The sequence below is a fragment of the Nothobranchius furzeri genome, chromosome 8 (assembly GCF_043380555.1).
Source record: "Nothobranchius furzeri strain GRZ-AD chromosome 8, NfurGRZ-RIMD1, whole genome shotgun sequence".
Taxonomy (NCBI): Eukaryota; Metazoa; Chordata; class Actinopteri; order Cyprinodontiformes; family Nothobranchiidae; genus Nothobranchius; species Nothobranchius furzeri.
The window spans coordinates 77,498,170-77,519,635 of NC_091748.1; the positions used below are offsets into that span (position 1 = coordinate 77,498,170).

Genomic DNA, 21,466 nt, shown 5'->3' on the forward strand with positions numbered 1-21,466 from the left:
GGACTGCATCTTGCCGGTCATTATCACGTGACAGCGACTAGTCGGTGACAGGCATAACAAGTCACTATAGAGCGGTGAAGTCGACTAGTGACTAGTTCATACAACCCCTGCTACTGCTCCCCAGTGTTCTGCAGCATAATCAGCACGTTCTCTTTGAACTTGATATCAAATTTTCGCCTCCTCTTCGTCTCCGCACGGTTAAAGTTACCCTCGCGGTCTATCACTGGCAAATCAAAAGTGAGACGGATGACACAACCGCCCCCCGTACTTGCTTGTTACCACATTCCACCCGGTCACAATAAAAAAACGGCCATTATTCACCTCCGTCGACTCTGACACCGGCCAAAATATGATACCCAGCAGTTAATTAAATACAGGCTAACATTAGAGGATTTCCGGTACTCTGACGTGAAAGCCTTGCTTTCCACCATGTGGGCAGTTAAAAACTTCTCCAGCTACATCGGTGGACAGAAAATCATCATTGAAACTGAACATCAGCCAGTGACCTTCCTTAACAGTCAACGCATCAGAGATGGTGTGGTGACCAACACACGCATTGCGTCATGGCTGCTTGCTCTTCAGAGCTTCGACATTGAGGTACGCTATGCTCAAAACCCCCGTAGTCCTCTTGGCATGGGTTTGGCTGTGAAGAAGAAGAAGAAGACGAAGAAGAAAATATCATTTCTATCGCGCCTCTCAAGATAAAAATCACGAGGCGCTTCACAAAAACAAAAGATTAAAAATATAAAAAAGAATTTAGAAAATGGTTAAAAATATTTTTAAAATGAGCAAAAAATAGACAACGGTGATTAAAAATGTTAAGAAAGAGAGAGTGAACAGGAAAGAGGGAAATCAGTGGATCCTGGGGAAGGTGGAATAGGTGGGGAGAGCAGAATAAAGAGATAGTGGTGAAGAAGGTCATACAAAAGCCAGCTTGAACAAGTGAGTCTTCAGCTGCTTTTTAAAGGAGACCACTGAGTCCACTGATCTCAGGCTCAGGGGGAGAGAGGTCCAGAGTCTGGGGGCCGCAGCAGCAGATGATCTGTCACCTTTGGTCTTTAGCCTGGTGCTGCACAACCAGTAGGCTTTGATCACTGGACCTCAGGGACCTGCTGGGGGTGTAGGGACTAAGCAGATCACCAATGTAAGATGGTGCTTGTCCATGTAAGGCCCTATAGACCAGAACCAGGATCTTGAAATGAACCCTGAAGTTGACTGGCAGCCAGTGAAGCTGGAGGAGAAGCGGGGTGATGTGGGTGTGTTTGGAGGACTTGGTCAGAAGCCGAGCACAGGCGTTCTGAACCACCTGTAGACGGTTCAGGGAGGTTCTGCTCAGACACGTGAAAAGAGAGTTACAGTAGTCTAAGCGTGAGGAGATGAAGGTGTGGAGAACTGTCTCAAGTTCAGAGCGGGACAGAATGGGACTCAGCTTAGCAACGTTCCTGAGATGGAAGAAGGAAGAGCGAACAAGAGAACTGACATGAGAATCCAGGGTGAGAGCTGGGTCAAAGGTCACACCAAGATTCAAGAGCAGCTGTGGGTTGGCTGTGTGCCAACATTGCTCGGGCGACGCTGCCGCGTCAGTCCTACCAACTAATCCTCCCCAGACCCTGCTGAACCCCAACCACCACTACTTAGACCAAGCTCTCTGTGTGGATTTGTTAACTGTGTACGTTGATAGCAGCTCCTTTCGACACGGTGCTGAACCTAGTTCAGGCGTGGGTGTTGTTTGGTTGTGCGCTAACCAGAAAGACTCTTGGTGTTACCAGTTGGGTCCTAAGACCTCACAGAAGTGGCTGGGATCTTGATAGTGCTACAACTTCCTGCTGACCGTGGTGTCCGTGTGCTTGTGATCTGCACAGACTCGGACTACGCACGTCTCAGTTTCACTTGTCATCTACCCTCTTGGAAAAGTAAACCGGAAGCCTGTTAAACATCAAGACCTTTCATGGCTTGTGATGCCCTAGCGACTTCACATGACATGCAAATCTATTGGCGTAAAGTCAAAGGACATTCCTGTGCACAATCAATCAATCAATCAATCAGTCAGTCAGAGGGTTACAACAGGATTGGTTCAGTTGGAGGGGGAAAAAAGGTACTTCAGAGTTACCCTCCACCGGGAGGGCAGCTTTGCTCTGCAACCCCCCCCCCCCCCCCCACCTCAAACAGATATGCAACAGACTTCAGACAACACAACATAGCAGGGGCTGGGATCCTGCTTCCCCCAGCGAGAGCAGCCATCTAAGGCGCTCATCTACTGTACAGTCACAGGTGGGAGGGAGATATTGGGAGAAGCGATGAGCACATTGACTCCTCCAGCTGATGAGAGTCCACCAATCTGAAGGCGGCGGCGGGTGGGGGGTGGGTTGGGGGGTGGGGTTAGTTAGGGTTTTCACAGCATCTGTCTGCATCCCTTCGTGGGGGTTTTAGTTGCTTGCAGCTGCCAGGGCGTCAGATTCAGATAAGAATTTGTTTGGGTCAGGCTGAGATAATTTTCCTCTTTGCCTTCAGTCTTTAAACTGATCATTTCCAGTCCTTCAGTGAAGCCAATTTTGGGTTTTACACCTGTCCATACCGTCCGGTGACCCTCTCTGAGATGACATCCATTTTGCCCAATAATACCGGCATCGCAGCAAGAACATTGTCCAGCTTACGATTCACCTCGAGTAACGTCCCAGTCTGGAAGTCTCCACACGGACGGTGCATTCTGCGGGTGCGGGTCGCCCTCCAATCGCTCCCGTCCTCCCAAATTTCCAGAAAACCAGACATCCTCCCACTCCAATCAGGAGAAATCCAGTGATCATCAGACCAAATATCCACACTTCTTCAATGTCCTCAACAGAGCTCCGGGAGTTGACGTCACTTCTCCCGGCATGCAACAGTTCAAATCGAAACGGCGCCATCTTGGCAGGCAGAAGCCCGCAGCTGGACTATTTGTTATTGTCAGAAAACTCAATCAGACAGGAAATATGGTAGATTCCTGTTGTGCCCCAGGATGCAGAACAGACACGGACGACATAAGGAATGAGCCGTCTACAGGATTGCCCAAGATCCGGAGCGCCGCAAACGTTGGATCATTGTAATAAAACGCGCTAGTGACCGGGCTAAAATGGATTGCTATTATCTGTCTCACCGAGACAGATCTCAGACAGATCCTGAGACGCTCCTGCCTGACATATTTATTTTATTCACGGAAAACAATCAGACTAGTGATTTCTCTTGGAGTTCAGTTTATACATTCAAACAGCACAGCGCTCTATTTAAACTACTTACGTGTAAATCTATGTTATTTATCCATCCATCCATCCATTTTCATCCGCTTATCCGGAGTCGGGTTGCGGGGGCAGTAGCGTCGAGAGGCCTAGACTTCCCTCTCCCAGCCACTTGAGCCAGCTCCTCCGGGTAAATCCCAAGGGGTTCCCCGGCCAGGTCCGGTAAGAAGTTCGCTCCGACAGCTTCTGGCGTTTTTAAAAAGTATCCCAGGGGCATGGTAAGGGTCGGAGATGTTTAGTCTATTTAATTTCTGACTATATAAAACGATTTCTTCGGTTTTAAAGTGTGAAGTAAACTCCGACGAAGTAAAATCCAAGCCGATCCCATTCACGTTCATGTTTACGATCCGTGTTTGTTTAGCTTTTTTTTTACCTGCCAATATGGCGTCTACTAACTGAGAGTCACGTGGGGTCCGGAGCTCTATAGACAGCTGGGAGAGGCATATGATCTTCCTCTTCTAGAAATCCAACATACATCCCACCGGGTGTGTCCCTTGTGGACATGTGGGAGCCCCCTGCTCCGTTCTCATTGTTGAAAAAATCTTATCCATCACGTTGAATGACCAGTTTATCAAATCCATGGTTAGTAAAAAAACTAGAGTTTTTCAGAGGAAATGCAGAGAAGCGCTCTGTGGGCAGACAGGACAAAGAGCCTTGGGAAAAATGATAAGGGAGCGAAAGAGGGAAGCATCTGTACTCCTCCAGTGCCAGAAGAGAATGCACCCAGATCTGATAAGGAAATTAACGACCTCACAGACTCTCTTGCCAAACAAGGTGCAGCTGTTGGTACCCCATGGTCCTTCAACTCCTTGTGGCTCTGACTGCAAGCCTCCAGACCTCCATGAGCAACTCATACAAGGGTATATCGTAAGCCTGCATACTGGAGCCTGATGAGGTTTATAAATAAACAACTCTCTAGTTATAACAAACAACTAATTATTTTACACCCAGATTTCACAATTTCTCTCAGATAGAAAGAACGGTTGCTACAACATCTAGCTTCCATCACACCACCTCACATCCACCACATCTCATTATTTGAGAGGCGCTATAGAAATTATATTTTCTTCTTCTTCTTCTTCTTTATATCTTGTCATGTATAAATTATTAGTTTAGCAAAAAATAATTAAATTCATTTTATAAACTATATACTGACTCTGTCTGTATTAATACAAAGTGTGTTTATGGTCCCTGAATAAGAAAAGAGCCCTAGAATCTTCTGAATAAACATTCAAAGATCAATCAGATTGATATTTCATATTTATATGGAATCATCACATCTTTTGGTCATAATTAAAATTGTGTTTTACTACAAGTGATTATCTCATTATGTATTGTGATGTAATGTAAGCAATACATCTTTTTTTCTTTTGCTAAGCATGCTCCCCTCCCCGCAGAGCTTTGTGCAACAGGAAACTGAGCGCCAACCAGAACTAACCAATAGTGTTAGACTACCGCTCAGATGCTTCAGATTTAAGGACTATTACTACCACTACTACTACTACTACTACCATTACTACTACTACTACTACTACCACTACTACTACTACTACTACCACTACTACTACTACTACTACCATTACTACTACTACTAATACTATAACTACTACTACTACTACTACTACTACCACCACTACTATTACTACCACTACTACTACTACTACTATTACTACCACTACTACTACTACTACTACTACTACTACTACTACTACTACTACTATAACTACTACTACTACTACCACTACTACTACTACCATTACTACTACTACTACTACTATAACTACTACTACTACTACCACTACTACTACTACTACTACCACTACTATTACTACCACTACTACCACTACTACCATTACTACTACTACTACTACTACTATTACTACTACTACTACTACTACTACTACTACTACTATAACTACTACTACTACTACCATTACTACTACTACTACTACTATAACTACTACTACTACTACCACTACTACTACTACTACTACCACTACTATTACTACCACTACTACTACTACTACCATTACTACTACTACTACTACTACTATTACTACTACTACTACTACTACTACTACTACTACTATAACTACTACTACTACTACCACTACTACTACTACTACTACCATTACTAGTACTACTACTACTACCACTACTACTACTACTACCACTACTACTACTACTACTACCACTACTATTACTACCACTACTACTACTACTACCATTACTACTACTACTACTACTACTACTACTATTACTACCACTACTACTACTACCATCACTACTATTACTATTACTACTACTACTACTGCTGCTGCTGCTACTACCACTACCTCTATTACTATTACTACTACGATGACTACTACTACTACCACTGCTACTACTACTACTACTACTACTACTACTAATAATAATAATAATAGATGATCAGTTATACAGCACTTTTCAAGGTGCCCCAAAGCCCTTTCCATTATCCATGCACTCTCACATTCACGCACTGCTGCTGATGTTTAGCTACTATGTTGCCACAGCCGCCCTGGGACTGGGGCTGACAGAGGTGAGGCTGCCATTTTGCACCATTGGCCCCTCTGAGCACCACCAATACCCTCAAGTCCCTCCAAGGCCTTGAAACAGCCCTGGGAGTATGCTTTACTACTGTGAGTATGCTTTACTACTGTGCAGGTGTGGACAAATGCAAACAAAGAATGTTTTCAGAAACATAAATAACGGTTGTTTAATTTATCAATGCACAAAATTAAAGAGAGTGAGCCCAAACATCCAGCCAAAGTCATTGAGAACTATCTGCAGCTTTAAGAGCCAGAAGTCCTGGAAGTGACAGTCTGGCCCCCACAGAGCCCTGATCTGATCACCATGGAGTGTGTCTGGATTATATGAAGACAGATGGATGAGAGGAAGCCCACATTCACAGAAGATCTGTGGTTAGTTCTCCAAGATGTGTGGAACAACCTGCCAGCCCAGCTCCTTCAACACCTGTGTTCAGGTGTAGCTAGAAGATCTGATGCTGTTTTGGAGGCTGAGGGCGGTCACACCAAGCATCGATTTGATTTCACTTTTGTTCATTCACTACTTTTTTGCAGAATTGCTGGAAATAAATGATTAACACTTCCACTTTTGAAAGCATTCTTTTGATTGCAGCATATTTCTATTCTATTCTATTCTATTCTATTCTATTCTATTCTATTCTATTCTATCACACGTGCATAAAGCTTTTGCACAGTACTGTAGATGCAGAAAATGAATGAAGAGCAAGAAGAAAAGGACTTTCAGCTCCAAGTGTTTCGTTAAAAAGAACAATTTAAAAAAAACACATTTTTTCTGTTTATTGATGAAAATTAAAGTTAGATTCTGAAGCTGCTGCAGGTTTTCATCATGAAAGAATGAAACACTGTATGAGCTTTATGTATGTGTGTGTGTGTGTGTGTGTGTGTGTGTGTGTGTGTGTGTGTGTGTGTGTGTGTGTGTGTGTGTGTGTGTGTGTGTGTGTGCGTGAGTGTGTGTGTGCGTGCGTGCGTGTGTGTGTGTGTGTGTGTGTGTGTGTGTGTGTGTGTGTGTGTGTGTGTGTGTGGAGGGAGACTTAAATTCTGCTGGACCGATTTCAGACGCTTCCGTTTGTCACGTGTTTGTTTTGGGGCTAATGGAAGTATTCAGTCACAAAGTTTTAAAACGCTGCTTCAGTTTTTCTGTTATTCAGTCTGGATTTACTGGACGACTTCTGGACTTCTGGGAATGAAAGATGAACCGACCTGCAGCAGCAGAGCTCAGGTATCTGATTCCTAAAGGGAAAAAGATGCAGCAAGAACAAAATGTTTGCGAATGATGCATCCGGTGGTTTTATTTAAATAAGACGTGTTGTCTTGTTCAGCTTTGTTCTTTTCTGATCACCTAAAGCAGTTATTTCCTGCATCGTGTAACGTGCATGACGTCATATCAGGCTGCATCATTCTGCCATCAGATCACTAACGGTGTGGGTGCTGATGTGAAAACAAATATTCCTCCGGCTCCACCTGAACTCCTCATTCCTGCTTTACCTGAGCATCTGCGTTCACCGTTGTCCTCCCTCTCTTCTTAACGGAGAACAACTTCCACAGCCGCCGCCACAAGAAAGTGGCCACAAGACACACACTTCCTAAAATCCAAACGTCTTTATCCTGCAAGAAGTTCTCCATGATGGAATGATTCCTGGTGTCTAGCTGAGGTGGTCAGGATGGCTTTGAGCGAAGGAATCCTTAACCAGCTGGACTCGGACGTTCTCCTCACTACAAACTCATACAGAGCGAGGTGTCTTTGCCCCGCTCACCCATTCACCCTCCCTGCCTCCCACCACGGGGCCTAAAAGGAGAGAACATGCCGTCTCCGAGACGAGATGGAGACAGGTGGTGTTAGGTTCTGGGTATCGCTGCCCACCACTGCTACAGTTAGTGAGAGCTCAGCTGTATCCTTTAACTTCAGACGCAGCACTTCACTCAAACGTGCATGCATGTTCCTGCACGTTCCTGCTTCTTTCTGCAGATAATAAAGATCTGATCCGTGCATAGCTACAGATGCATCAAGATGGCAGGATGGTGCAACAGCTCACTTATGTAAACAAACATGGTGTAGAGCTAAGTTTGTCTTTTGTGCCACATGCTGCACTGATGGCAGCGAGACAAGAGCTGAGGAAGTCCTTCTCAGGGGATTCAAGAGTCAACAATGAGAGAATAAGAGATCAGATACCTTTCTGCAGCGTGGTGAAGGTGCTTTCATTCGTGGGATTTTCTACAATTTTTAAACAGCAGAAAATTTTGATAGAAAAATTGGGAAACTGGCTTCATTACTTCTGTGTGTTCAGCTCAAGCTAGTTATGACCAGTGATGCTGGACTGGAACTTCTACATCCTCCAGATCTGGATTCTCTTACTGGTCTACAAAATATCGCTCTTCTGTTTAAACTGGTCAAGAAACCAGTTGGTGCCATTTTGGGAGAGGAAAGTTTTTTTTTTGGTTTCTTGGTGTCTGAGGTAATTCTCCACCTCATGATGCTTCATTGGAGACAAATCTGGATCTCCGGTTGGACAGATCAACATGTGGAACCACTGGATATCTAGCAGCTTCCGGATGTCCTCATGAGCATCAATGCTCCGCTGAAACGTCTCAGACATCGACTGCTGTTCAGTTAACTCTGATAACGTCATGGTACTTCAGCTTTGTTGCATTAAAATATATTCTCAATAACATGAGGAAAACATTATTTGAACTATTTTTATAGGAAATTAATAAACAATCTTAGGAAGCAGGCTGAGGTAGCAAACTCATATATTAAAAGTGCAAAACATTGAAAAATGTATAATCTTTCAGTTAAGTCCCGTTTGAATCTTCTCAATGAACTTTGACTTCTGCACACAGCATAGACATAGAAGAGTAGACGCTGCACCAACCGCTACTGCCTACTTTTTTATAAACTCTATAGTTAACAGGATGTTTTAGCTGGGCTTTAGCTCCGGAAAAGCTCCGTGGAGATCTGGAGCTAGAACGGCGAAAGAACGCGTTCAAATTATTATTAACGAAATATGTATTTTTTTTTTGTGTCCTGTCTGGCTGTGAAGCAAACAGAATTAATGTCTGAATGCTGGTGAGAAGGCTAACAGATTTTACTCTCAGGTGGAGCATCAAAGCGTCTGCTTTTAATGTCACGCCTGATACTTAAAACTTTATTGTTATTGTTTTTGAATGCTTTGTAATTTCGACCAGACACGGAGTCAGAGGTGAGAGAGAAAGGAAGAGACAAAAGGTGTGTGTGTGTGTGTGTGTGTGTGTGTGTGTGTGTGCATTCTGGGATTGGGTTCCACAAAAATAAACAATCAATGATGAACAAGAGTCTGCTTCTAGACCTGCAGAGAAGGGACACACAACAATACAACAGGAGCAAGCTATCACTGCATCAACTTGATGAAGAAATATATAATCAACATTGTTTAACTGAACAATCACACGATAATAAATCACAGTGCATTTAGTGGCAACCACAGCCTTAAGACATGTGTTGAACATGCCCAAGTCCATACCTTTGAGAGCACCATGTGAGCACCTGTGTGTGTGTACACGCACTTGTTTATGTAAGGTTTCTCTATAGGAGCGTCTAATAGAGTGTGAGGGACCACAGATCCGCCTCCAAAGATGTGTTGGAGTTGGAGGGAACTCCAAGTCCCAGAGATCCAGGAGCTGCCCCAGAACACAGGAACCCCAAGGAGACCGCGACCAGAAAAGCCCCGCCCCCCTCGAGAGGCGCAGATGATTGCCCAAGGGGGCCACAACCAGGAGCCAGCAGAGTCCCCGGAGATATCGGCGGCAAGCCCACAGGCCCGCCCACAGCCTCCCACCCCCCAGCTGGCTGATCCCGGGATCCAGCAACCCGGGACCCAGGGGCGACCACCCCCGCCGGGGACCCAGCAGAGCCCAGGGATCCCCGACCCCACCAGGCAGCCACCGAGATTGATCAGGCAGACGCCAAAAAATCTTAAACCCCCTGACCCGGGAGCCATGAACACTCAGGCAGACCAAGGCACCACACTCCACACCAGGTGTGGCAGGGGGAGGGTAGGCAAAGTTGTATAGCATCAAAAGAAGTCCCAGGAGAAGAGAGGAGTCAAAGGCCCCACCTGACATATAGTCATACACAGACACAGTCACACACTCCCTCCCTCATGCTCACACATGCATGCAAGCTGACTGATAGATCCACCTCCCATTTTTCACTAGGGATTACTATTCTATCATCTATTTTGGACAGTGTCTTATATACTTTAGACAGTAGTTTGGGGGGTTTGAGATTTTAGAAGTCTAATACCCTTGGTGGTGTTTGTAATTCTATTTTATTGAGCTTAATTTTTTGTTTTACTACAGATTTAATTTGGTGATATTCTAAAAAGCTATTCTTATCTACAGCATTCCAAATTTGGAGACTATTCTATTAAATGGGATGAAATCCCAAAAATAAAAACCGCGTTCATAAACCCCTTCACGCATGCCAGGACGAGCACACTCACTTTTACGTTTGTCAGGCAAAATACGAATGAGTTCAGTTCACGTTCACGAAAAAAACGAACGAATTCAGGAACGATCATTCGATGAACGCGTTTGGGCACAACACTGCTGGTAACTGTCCCAGAATTAGTAGTTACTAGCCTCTACTAGCTGTCCCAGAGTTATTATTTACTAGTCTCTAGTAACTGTCCCAGAGTAACTAGTTACTAGTTTCTAGTAGCTGTCCCAGAGTTATTATTTACTAGTCTCTTGTAACTGTCCCAGAGTTACTAGTTTCTAATTACTGTCCCAGAGTTACTAGTTTCTAGTAACTGTCCCAGAGTTACTATTTACTAGTTTCTAGTAACTTTCCCAGAGTTACTAGTGACTAGTAACTGTCCCAGAGTTACTAGTTACTAGTCTCTAGTAACTGTCCCAGGGTTACTGGTTACAAGTCTCCAGTAACTGTCCCAGGGTTACTAGTTACTAGTAACTGTCCCAGGGTTACTAGTCTCTAATAACTGTCCTAGAGTTACTATTTACTAGTCTCTAGTAACTGTCCCAGAGTAACTAGTCTCTAGTAACTGTTCCAGAGTTACTAGTTTCTAGTCTCTAGTAACTGTCCCAGATTTACTAGTTACTAGTTTATAGTAACTGTCCCAGAGCTACTAGAGACTAGTCTCTAGTAACTGTCCCACAGTTACTAGTCTCTAGTAACTGTTCCAGATTTACTAGTTACTAGTTTATAGTAACTGTCCAAGAGCTACTAGAGACCAACTTGGTGTGCCACCCCAAACTTTTCACTATGGCCCCCTCATGAAAACCTTCTGGGGGCGCCTCTGTCATCACCCTTCATTATTTTTAAACATTGAGAAATACAGTTTGACTCATAGGGAGCCCATTTACGGGGCGTTCTCTGCTCCGATTCAGGCTGTGCTGCTGCTTCTGAACCCATATGAATGTTTTTAGCCTTTGATTTAATAAAACCATAAATAAACCATAAACCATAACCAAACTGGAAAATAAACCAGAAGAGATGAAAAAAGATCTTCCAGCGTCATTAAAAGATTGGATCTTTAAACATTTAGGTGACCTTTAAGGGTTGAAACGATAATTGAAGTTAGTTGATTCAAACAAACGTTTCTGCAAAAATGGGAAATTTCAGTTTAGTTCCATTTTTGAAACATTTCACATCTAACTTTTACGATTTTAATGAATTTAAATATGAACAACTGCTCCTGAAGAATGATCAGAACGCTCTTCCCCAGGTAAAAGCACAACAGTCCCAACAAGCAACAACAGCTGAGGGTTCAAAGGTCGCAGAGCTGAAACCCAGGCAGGATAAATATTCCCAGTGGGAATCTGAGGAGAACGTCCACATGGAACCGGGCTAGGATAGCACCACGTGGTACCGGAGGATTGAGTGACACGTCTGCAGCCCTGCCCTTAGGTATTCAAATGGTGAAAAGAGGAAAGTGGTGAGAATCCTGAATGACATTCACGTGTGGCCTCACACGGAACGTCTCCCTGAGGCGTGTTTAGCTGTCATGTTAGCTAAAAGGATTTATGAAAGGACAGATAACACACGAGCATGCCAGCACACATGCAGAGCAACCCACACGTCTTTTTACACACGCTTTAACCTCTTTTTCTCCGTTTAAACTCGATTTAACACGCTAAATTAACAGTAAATATTATAGTTTCCCCTTGGTTTGAGTTAATTTAACAGTTTCACATAGAAAATGTAAACAATGACATGATTTAACATCATTTTGTGCATTTTCTGAATTCTTGCTGCTGGTATTCATCAAAGTAAAAGCCTCAAATATTGTTTACAAAAATCATGTATTTAGATTAGATTCATGTGGATATTTTATTTCTTTATTACCTCTAACCTACATGGCTTACACAAAGTTTTTATCTGAAATTACCAGATGAAATGATTTTTCATGTCCTAATTGACTTTAACAGTTTGGTTCTGTCTTAAATGGCTGCAGCTGTCCTCTAAACGGGTCCAATGCTGCCATCTAGTGGTTATCTGCCGGATGTTTCTGTCCCATGCCAGGAGGTGAGAAGGTTCAAACAGGAATCAAAACATCACCAGAAACCTGCAGCGCCTTCTAGTGGGCGGCTGGAGTTCACCTGTTGGGTCACCTCTGGCCTGCCAGCAGCACAGCTGGGGTCCGGTCCGGGACTGGGTTTGCTGGGCGGTATTTATTCTGGCTGAGAGAACACGGGTGGCTCTGGGCCAGACTGAGTAACCATTTCATGCTTTTCATGACCTTTGACCTGGAATCCATTTGCACTTAATTTGGAGGCTGAGAAGATGGCTTTCAGATGCTGAAAACAGAATAAAATAACTTCAAAAAATCCCTAAATGAGGTGTTCTTCAGCGTGGACAGGTTTTGTCTTGTTTTTGTTTGGATGGCAGGGCAGATTCGCAGCGCCGACTTCAAAGTAAAACTGTGTAAAAGCTGCTCCGTTTAGCCAAACGCAGGATCTTTGCACCAACATTTGTCAGAATCAGCTAGTTTGTCGCACCGTTTTTATTAAATAACGTGCTTTTTCTAAGTGTTCAGATATAATCCTTTTTTTGCATCTGGACGCGTTAACAGGTCCCTCTCTAAGGTGTCGGGGTTACGCGTATCATTGTCCCTGTCACAGATAAAATATTCCTCGTTGAATTCCTACAATTATATTATTAAAGTGACTCTGAGATCTTAGAGAGGAGCTCACTGCATCCCACTTTTATTTTGATAGGATGCCTCTGTTTTACAGCAGTTACTGTTTGGATCTAAACTAAATATTAACACGACATTTATAGATTTCAACGTTTAGACATCATTTATAACGTTACAATCTGAAGAAAGTTTCAGCAAATATGAAAAAAAAAACGTTTTTTTTTAAATAACTCCCACTTCTCACTAGATGTGGGTAAATAAATCTAACAGTCAGCTGTTACGGGTCAAATTCAGATTCAGAAACCAGATGAAGTCCTTCATTTGTGACATTTGTCCATCAGGACCATGAGCGTAGGCGTTTAGGGGTGAGGAGGGCGTTACCTGATGGTTTCCTCCCTCCAGCTCCACGTGTTTGAGCTCCCAGAAGCAGCGCATCGTCTCCACCTTCTCCAGGTGTCGGTAGAAGGCCAGGTGGCCCAAACGAAGGCTGTTGCTACGGTTACGGATGGCCTTCAGTCCCTCCATCTTCTCCACGATGGGGGGCATGGGTATCGGTGGTGGCACTGACGACGAGGGCGCTCTACCATTCTTCTCACCAGAAACCGAATCGTCACACAAAGTCCTCTGATCAGACCTGCAGCACACAAACAGAAGAGCTTTAGGATGAAAGCGCTGCAGTCATCTTGAGTTTGTGACTCCGGCTAGAACTGTTAAAGGATCAGGACTTCTGCTGCTGCGAGGTCCCCTAACCCTAACCCTCTCGCCCAGCTCTAATCCACACTCATAAATGTTGATCCTCCCCTCCAGAGGATCTCAGATCCTAATGAAACGAGTGATGATGCTGTGCAGAAATCTGCCAGAGACAGCTGCTCTGCTCCTCCTGCGGAGCGTCCGGGGAGTCACAGGAGATCGCCGCAGATATTTATACCCTCCTGTGGAAATGGTTAGGTTGGGTCAGAACCAGGACTGAAGCGCGAATGTGGTCAGAACAGAGATTTTTGTCGGGCTTGGATGTCAGCTCAGCCTCTGAGGAGGAGTCATGGGACGCACCTGATCCAGGTGGTTGTGGATTGTTTATAAAGAGCAGAGCACGCTCTGACACGCCACAGACATAATAAAGGCTCTGGCGTGCCAGGAGGAGGACCCCGCATCCCTCCTGCTGTGGAGTGAATCTGAGCATGCCCTTGCTGTTGTCAGACACTCGTTTGTTTCTGGGGTAAAGAAACAAGCTGACCAGCCGTCCCGTTACCAGACTTTAGTGATCTAACCGTCATGATCCTGCCATGCCCTGACCTCCATGCACCATCATTCACCTCATCAGCCTTCATGCATCACGCCTGGTCCCCTCATCAAGTTCTAGCCAAGCCCCGTTTCCGCAGCAACCACAGTCAACTCACCATCAAGCTCATGCCACACACCTGCCTCACCAGCTATATATTCCACAGTCAACCACCAGCACTCTGCCAGATTATTGAACGCTCCTGCTAGTAGATCTTCCAGCCTTTTTACATCCTGCCTGCATCATAGCCTCCTGACCTCGTTTCCACGCCTGACCCTTGCCAAGGACTCTGCCTGCCACCACGACCCTCGCCTGCCTTCGAACACGCCTCCAGCCTGCTCCCTGTATCTGTTTTGTCTCGACCCACGCCTGCCTTCGACTCTGCCCGTACCCGAGTTTACTCCGGCAATACCTCCTATTAGCTTCAGGCTAATAAAGACTGTTAAAACATCTTACTGTGTTTGGTGTCATCACGGGTCCTCAAGTTCAGTCATTACACTAACGCACCGAAGCAAACAGAGTTGTTGTCCCCACAACGTTTTTACATTTCATCTTTAGTTTATTGGGCTGCACGGTGGTGCAGAGGAAGGCTTCAGGTTTGAATCCTGGCTGCAGCCTTTCTGAGTGGAGATGGCATGTTCTCCGTACACATGAGCAGGATTTCTCCGGATACTCTGGCTTCTTCCCCGTTACATGCATGGAGAGTCTGTGTCCCCAGGTGTGACTAGTTGTTTTGTGTCCCTGTGATGGACAGGAGACCTGTCCAGGTGTCCCTGTCTCTTGCCTGGTGACTTCTGGAGTTAGACACCAGCTTCATGCGACCCTAATGAGGAGAAATCAGGTCAGAAAATAACTGATTGTATGTTATTTTTGAATTTCTCCGCCTACATACGAGTAGTTTAATGAGCCTCCTCTGTGAGGAGGCCGGACCGCTGCTCCTCCTCTTCAAAGAGAGTCTTCTGAGGTGCTGCATCAGAACTGCCTCCTATCCCCCTGGAGGAGCCTTCTGGGGCACACCAAGAACTCACTGGAGAGGTCCTACATCCTCTCCTCCACCAGCAGGAATTGGGGAGTGTTGCTGGAGCCAGGAACGTTTATGAATGCCTCCTGGACCCGACCTTGGATAAGCAGTGGATGAAGTGTTTGCGGGTGTTTGGTATTTTGTTTACCGTATTTTCACGACCATAAGGCGCACCTAAAAGTCTTAAATTTTCTCCAAAATGTACGCCGCGCCCTATGGTGCGGTGCGCCTATTGTGTTGTTGTGAGACCCGAACGTAGTAGAAGACAAGGGGCGTGGCGTGAACGTGCGGACGTGCGCGAAGACAGACCCCGAATAGTTCAAAAGGGCAGGTACGCGCGGTATGCTGAACATTGTTCTGACAACCCTGAGAATGGCACCTGCTAAGAGACACGCCTATGAAGCACAGTTTAAACTGCAAGCGATCAGCTACGCGGAGAAACACGGGAGTAGAGCAGCGGCGAGAGAATTCAGCACTAATGAGTCAATGGTTCGCAAGTGGTGGAAGTTGGAAAACAAACTCCGACAAGTAAAGAAGACGTAGCTGTGTTTCCGCGGGCACAAAGCCAGGTGGCCTGAGCTGGAAGACCGCCTTGAGCAATGGTTAAATGGAAAAGGACAGCAGGGAGAAGCGTCTCTACCGTCACCAATCGTCTGAGAGCAGTAACGCTCGCACAAGAAATGAACATTGAACATTTTCAAGGAGGTCCGTCTCGGTGCTTTTGTTTTATGAAACGCCGTCATCTTTCCATCCGGGCAAGGACTACGGTGGCGCAGCAACTTCCAGTGGATTACAAAGAAAAGCTGTCCATCTTCCGCTCCTACTGCAGTAAGAAGATTGCCGACAAACACTTCCAGCCCAGCCACATCACCAACACGGACGAAGTGCCGCTCACTTTTGACATCCCGGTGAATCACACTGTTGAGAAGAAGGGGACTAGCACGGTAGCGATACGCACAACGGGACACGAAAAATCTGCTTTTACTGTGGTGCGGGTACTTTATTGAATGAAAACAACCATTTTCATGTTTTATATTTGAGATACACAGTTAGGTAGATCCCAGGTAATGTTTTAGGATAAATCAGAGACTTATTTTGTAAATCAAATCTTTAATTTAACTGAAATTACTTAAACAATAACATGAAGACCACCATCTGAAATTTGGGAGTGCAACCGGACTCAGCCCTTAAATTCGACACGCAAATCAACCAGGTTGTACGATCGTGTTTTTTTAACTAACGCCGCCTAGCCAGAGTTAAGCCCCTGCTGTCCAGAGTACATCTAGAGACTGTCACACACGCTTTTGTTCTTTCAAGGCTCGACTACTGCAATGCGCTGTATGCCGGCCTTAGTCAGGGTGCGGTAGCACGCTTGCAGTTAGCACAAAACTCACCCGCTAGGTTCGTGACAGGCACTAGGCGCAGGGAGCATGTCACCCCTGTGTTGGCCTCCCTTCATTGGCTGCCTGTGCAATACAGGGCACAATTCAAGGTCTTGGTGCCGGCACACAAGGCCTTACACGGAACTGCTCCAGCATATCTTGGCAACCTTTTGCATAGACACGCCCCCTCGCGGGCACTTCGCTCAGCCGGCAGGGAGCTGTTGATCGTTCCACGCACTAGTGCAGGTCACGGGGGGACCGTGCGTTCTCTGTGCACTTTGGAACCAGTTGCCTTTGGTGGTGCGTCAGTCACCCTCATTGGGGGTTTTTAAGACTCGCCTTAAGACCCATTTTTTTGTCAAGGCATTCCAGGATTAGCTAATTTTACCCGGTTTCGACGCCCCGGCCTCTTAATCTTTTTCAGGATTTTATTTTTTGCTTTTACTCTCCTCTTTTAATTGATTTTATGTTGGTTTTACGATTGTTATCTTTTATTCTGATGGTTTTATGTATTTATTGTGTTGTGTCCAGCACCTTGGGCGTCTGCATTGGTCGCAGAAGGGGCTTTATAAATAAATGAAATGAAATGAACAATAAAACCAGATGATGTACGTTTTCCAAGCACTTGTCCAGGAACACAAAAGGTGTCCTGCGACCGGTGTCCAGCCCGCTGCTCTACTTGTGGAGCCGTGAAGAGGCCCTTTAGTGAACTCTCGTGGTTGTTTTGATGGTGTTGAGAAGTCCCACCAGACCCAGGACGGCTCCGCGGGGCTCGCTGACCCTGGGTCGGCAGCTTTACTTAGAGGGTCTCCAGTGATGAACGTGCACAGCATCACCGGACACGGAAAACCTAGGAGGAGTGTGTGTGTGTTTTGGTTCCGTCTGTGGTGGTTTGTTTTTATTTTACTTGGCGGCCGATTGCATTCCCTCTCTGAAGAACAGCAGGACCGGCCCCGTCTGTCTTCTCCACCCTAATCCGTTCATGAAACTGATAGCGGCAACCTGCGTGTGTCTCATAACTCCTAAAGTAGCAGAGAATCATTAAGTCCCCGAGGATCGTTTCTGTCCACTAGTGTGTGTTTTAATGATTAAAGTCCAGCCGAAACACACACACACACACACACACACACACACACACACACACACACACACACACACACACAGATGCCGAGCTCAGTGATGAGAGGAAGGGTCTCCGTCTGTAACACACGTATTCAGTGTCATAAAATCTGTTTCAACTGATTATTTTTAGGATCTAAAAGAAAAACTAATATGAGTTTTACTACAAACAAGAAGCAACCTCCAGGGACAAATAATCTGTATTTTTATTTAAAGAAGTCCTTCACTCATATTTTTAATACATCTGCAGTGGTCTCTACCATAAATGACTGCCTTGTAAGTCATTCGGGGGGGGGGGGGGGGGGGGGGGTCCGGTGCACCTGTATCAGCACAGAGAGCTCAGCCAGAGGAGAAAGCACCTTCAGATGACAGGATCTGGGGTCTTGGGACATCTTTCCTCTGATTGGCTAACAGCAACACGACTCTACCACTGACTCCAACGTTGATGTTCTATCTCCACTAATAAAACAAGCCTGGAGGAGTTCTGCTGTGTGGTGGAGTAGCTAATGCTAACAGTTAACTTCTACTAGCGGAGACGTTCTCTGCTGTTTCCTGGATGCTAAAGAAACAACAGCCTTCCCCGTCGTGAGTCCAGATGGGTGAGTTCGTGAGTGTTGGTGACAGGGTGACGTAGATCTGTCAGGATTTTCTAATCCTAGAGTTTCACCGTCTGTTTTCTATCAGAAGCTACTGCAGGAGATAGGTGTAGGAGACTATTTTCATGTTCAGCCTGCATGAAACACTCTGAGTGACCTGTTAGAATCAGGAATCATCATTAATAATGGTTTTTCAGTGAAGTACCTCTGTAAGTTCAGAACAAAGTCTCATATGAATGGGGGCGGGGCTTATGACTTGTCCTGCAGCCAGCCACTCAGGGGCCTTTTGGCTTTATTTTCTAAATGTTTAGAGTCGCCAGGGCAAAATCTGAAAATGTCTGAGTTTCTGTTATTTTAAATTCTATTTTAGGGTTTTCTCTAATTCACTTTCAGCACCAGATAAAAGTGTGAAAATCCAAATTCACTCAAACAATTCCGAATATGCTCCCTCCTTTTAAACGGGAACAATGGCAAATTCCTGTTACATTCCTGTGTTGACGTCTGAGCTCTCTTGGTATGCTCCATAAATGTATTTTTATCTGCCACAGCGGGGGCTTTCACTGCCTTTATCTGACCCGGTGTAGAATAACACGCTACGCTTTAACATCACACAACGCGTGGCTGTAAAACACGCCTCGTGTAGAGCATTTATAGAATAAAACTGATTATTTCTGTTGCTGCTGCTGGAGCAACAGAAATGACTTCGCTATCAGCTGAGATAAAGTGAAGTGGCGCAGAGAGACGCAGAGTCTGCTGCGTGTTTGCTTGTGTGCTTCCTGTGCATGCATGTAGATGAATACCTATGCATGAGAGCAGATGCAATCCCAGCTCTCATTTTACTCTGCACGGAGCAGCAACAGCCTCACATCCACAACACAAAGTCTAGCGGCAGTCGGACGGGAGGTGACTTTAAAAAAGACTCTTTGCTGCTTTCTGTCTCCGTGTTGTCCTTGCTTAGCCTCATGGAAACTGCTGTTAAAGCCCATAAACCTGAGGAATGTGAGGGAGGTGTGTGTGTGTGTGTGTGTGTGTGTGCGTGTGTGTGAGAGCTCACAGGAAAGAATATGATGTGCAGGTCGTTGTTATTTAGACACATTAAAGCTGTTGTCTCAAATCCAACCGGCCAGAAAAAATAAAAGAAACAAGATCAGCTCTTTAAGCTTTAAAGGGACTTTACGGAGTTTGAGTTTTTATGCTCGCGATTGCCCCCTCAGGCCAAAAGCGTAACGGCAGCTTCAATAGTAGGCTCGTGCACGAGGCGCGCATGCTGTACGTGCACACTCCTTAACGAAAATAACAACTGAGACAGTCCCGTGTGTGTGTGTGTGTGTGTGTGTGTGTGTGTGTGTGTGTGTGTGTGTGTGTGTGGCCCGGAGGACAGAGGACAGGAGAACGTGCAGCTAATTAATGAAATAATGTGGTTCTGTACCTTTCTCTTCAGCACAGCGACAAAGGTTTAAGATGGGTCAGTCCTCCTGCATGCTCAGATCATTCCCTTCCCTTGCTTGATAAATTGTTCCAAAATGAAAGTTGAACCCACATCTTTTTATCTGTGAATTCAATGCCGTTCGGCGAGTCTCAAATAAAAATTTGGGCTTCTTACTGTAAAAAAATATACCATTAATGTAAAAAAGAAACTCTAAATGAACTATGTTCACATCCAGAATCAAACCCGGGTCTTCTGCATGAGAGTCAGACATCTTACAAGGTGAGCTACACTCTAATAACAATCACAGTATCTGTAACATTTATATCCTTGATGACAGCTGAAACAACGTCAAACCAAAGAACGGTTCGGAGTGAAAATGGCTATTTTGTTGCTAATTAGCAGGAAATATCTAGAAGAAAGTTCTACAGAAAGTAGCTAAGGGTCCTCAGAAATGTAGCTAGCTTTGTCACTAGGCGTTAGGAACAGCGACAAAGTGGCACTGCCTCTCTCTCTGCTGCTAAAGCTACGGATAGCAAATGCTACGGGCGATGCCTGAGCGTGAACGCGCATGAAGCAGCCTGCTCGACCCGAGCATCTCTCTTTTTCTGTGATTTTACAGAAAAACAGGCAATCACAGTAAAAATGCCAGGGCTCATTCTACAGGACCAGGGCATTGCAGGAGAATGTATGAAGAAGACATTTATTATTTCTATACATGTTTTGGCTGTCACACTTCCATAATGTCCCTTTAAAGCAGGCGCTGCCCATCTGCATCGTTTACCAGGAAATAAAATCATCAAGATGCTGAACATTGCTTCCAGCCCGCCCGGCTTCATTAGAGGATGCTCGAGAATTTTGTCAACTTTAGAGTGTTGCCCATCTGACACGATGACATCAGCTGATCAGCGGGTTGGCTTTCTCTGTCAAAACTCGAAGGATCTCGCCAACTTCCATCCAAGCCAAGTCGTGGCCAGACTCGTCTACCTGGACGTCCAAACACTCGACTTGTCTCTGTCACCGAACCTGGCTGACGCAGAAATCCTAGCACCGGTGAGCTGTGCTATAAACACCCGGGCAAACGGAGGGAGACGGAGGCCTCGGAGTCACTCATCACAGCAGAGCCCTCCAGAAACAAACACGCAGTTTCCAGTTTTACCCCGACAGACGTCTCCAGAGCTCACAACCCCCTTAATCCTTCACACTGGCATCAACCTAGCAACCTCTGCAGAAGAGTGAAACCGAAGAAGCTCCACCCAGCGTGTCTTTCCTGTGTCCCCACAAACAAACAGAGGCCTTCATTTAGTCTGCGTCAGCATTAACTTTCACGTTCACTTTAAACGTTTTCACGGTTTGGTTTGTTTTGCCAGATTAGTCGAGTTTCTGCTCATAAACCCGAGCTGCAGCCCCACGGTCCACACGGCAGCACCGATTCAGCCCAAGGTTTTGTTGTTCTGGGAAATTTTCCCTAAAGATTGTGCTCTTTGTGCAAATTAAAAGGCTGGCCCAAAAAATAAGCACGTGCTAAATAAATCAGCGTGTGTTGCAAGTTGACAAGTGGCACCGTGTACTGTATGCAACCGACACCACGGAGGAAGAGGTGCTAGAATGTAAAACGTGGCCAAATTGCAAAGTTTAAAGTTCTCTGGATTTAAAATAAAAAATCTC

General features: G+C 45.3%; 1 protein-coding gene across 2 annotated transcripts in view; it reads right to left on the minus strand.

The window, feature by feature from the left end:
* Positions 1-21,466, minus strand: part of mylk4b (myosin light chain kinase family, member 4b) — a 52,869-nt gene that overhangs the window by 29,323 nt on the left and 2,080 nt on the right. The window contains exon 2 of one of the 2 annotated variants that reach the window (XM_054751993.2): positions 13,357-13,609. In XM_054751993.2, coding sequence (XP_054607968.1) covers positions 13,357-13,609 — 253 coding nt within the window. Of the gene's footprint in view, positions 1-7,324; positions 7,617-13,356; positions 13,610-21,466 lie in introns of those variants that run through there. The other variant, XM_054751995.2, reaches the window with a different exon arrangement.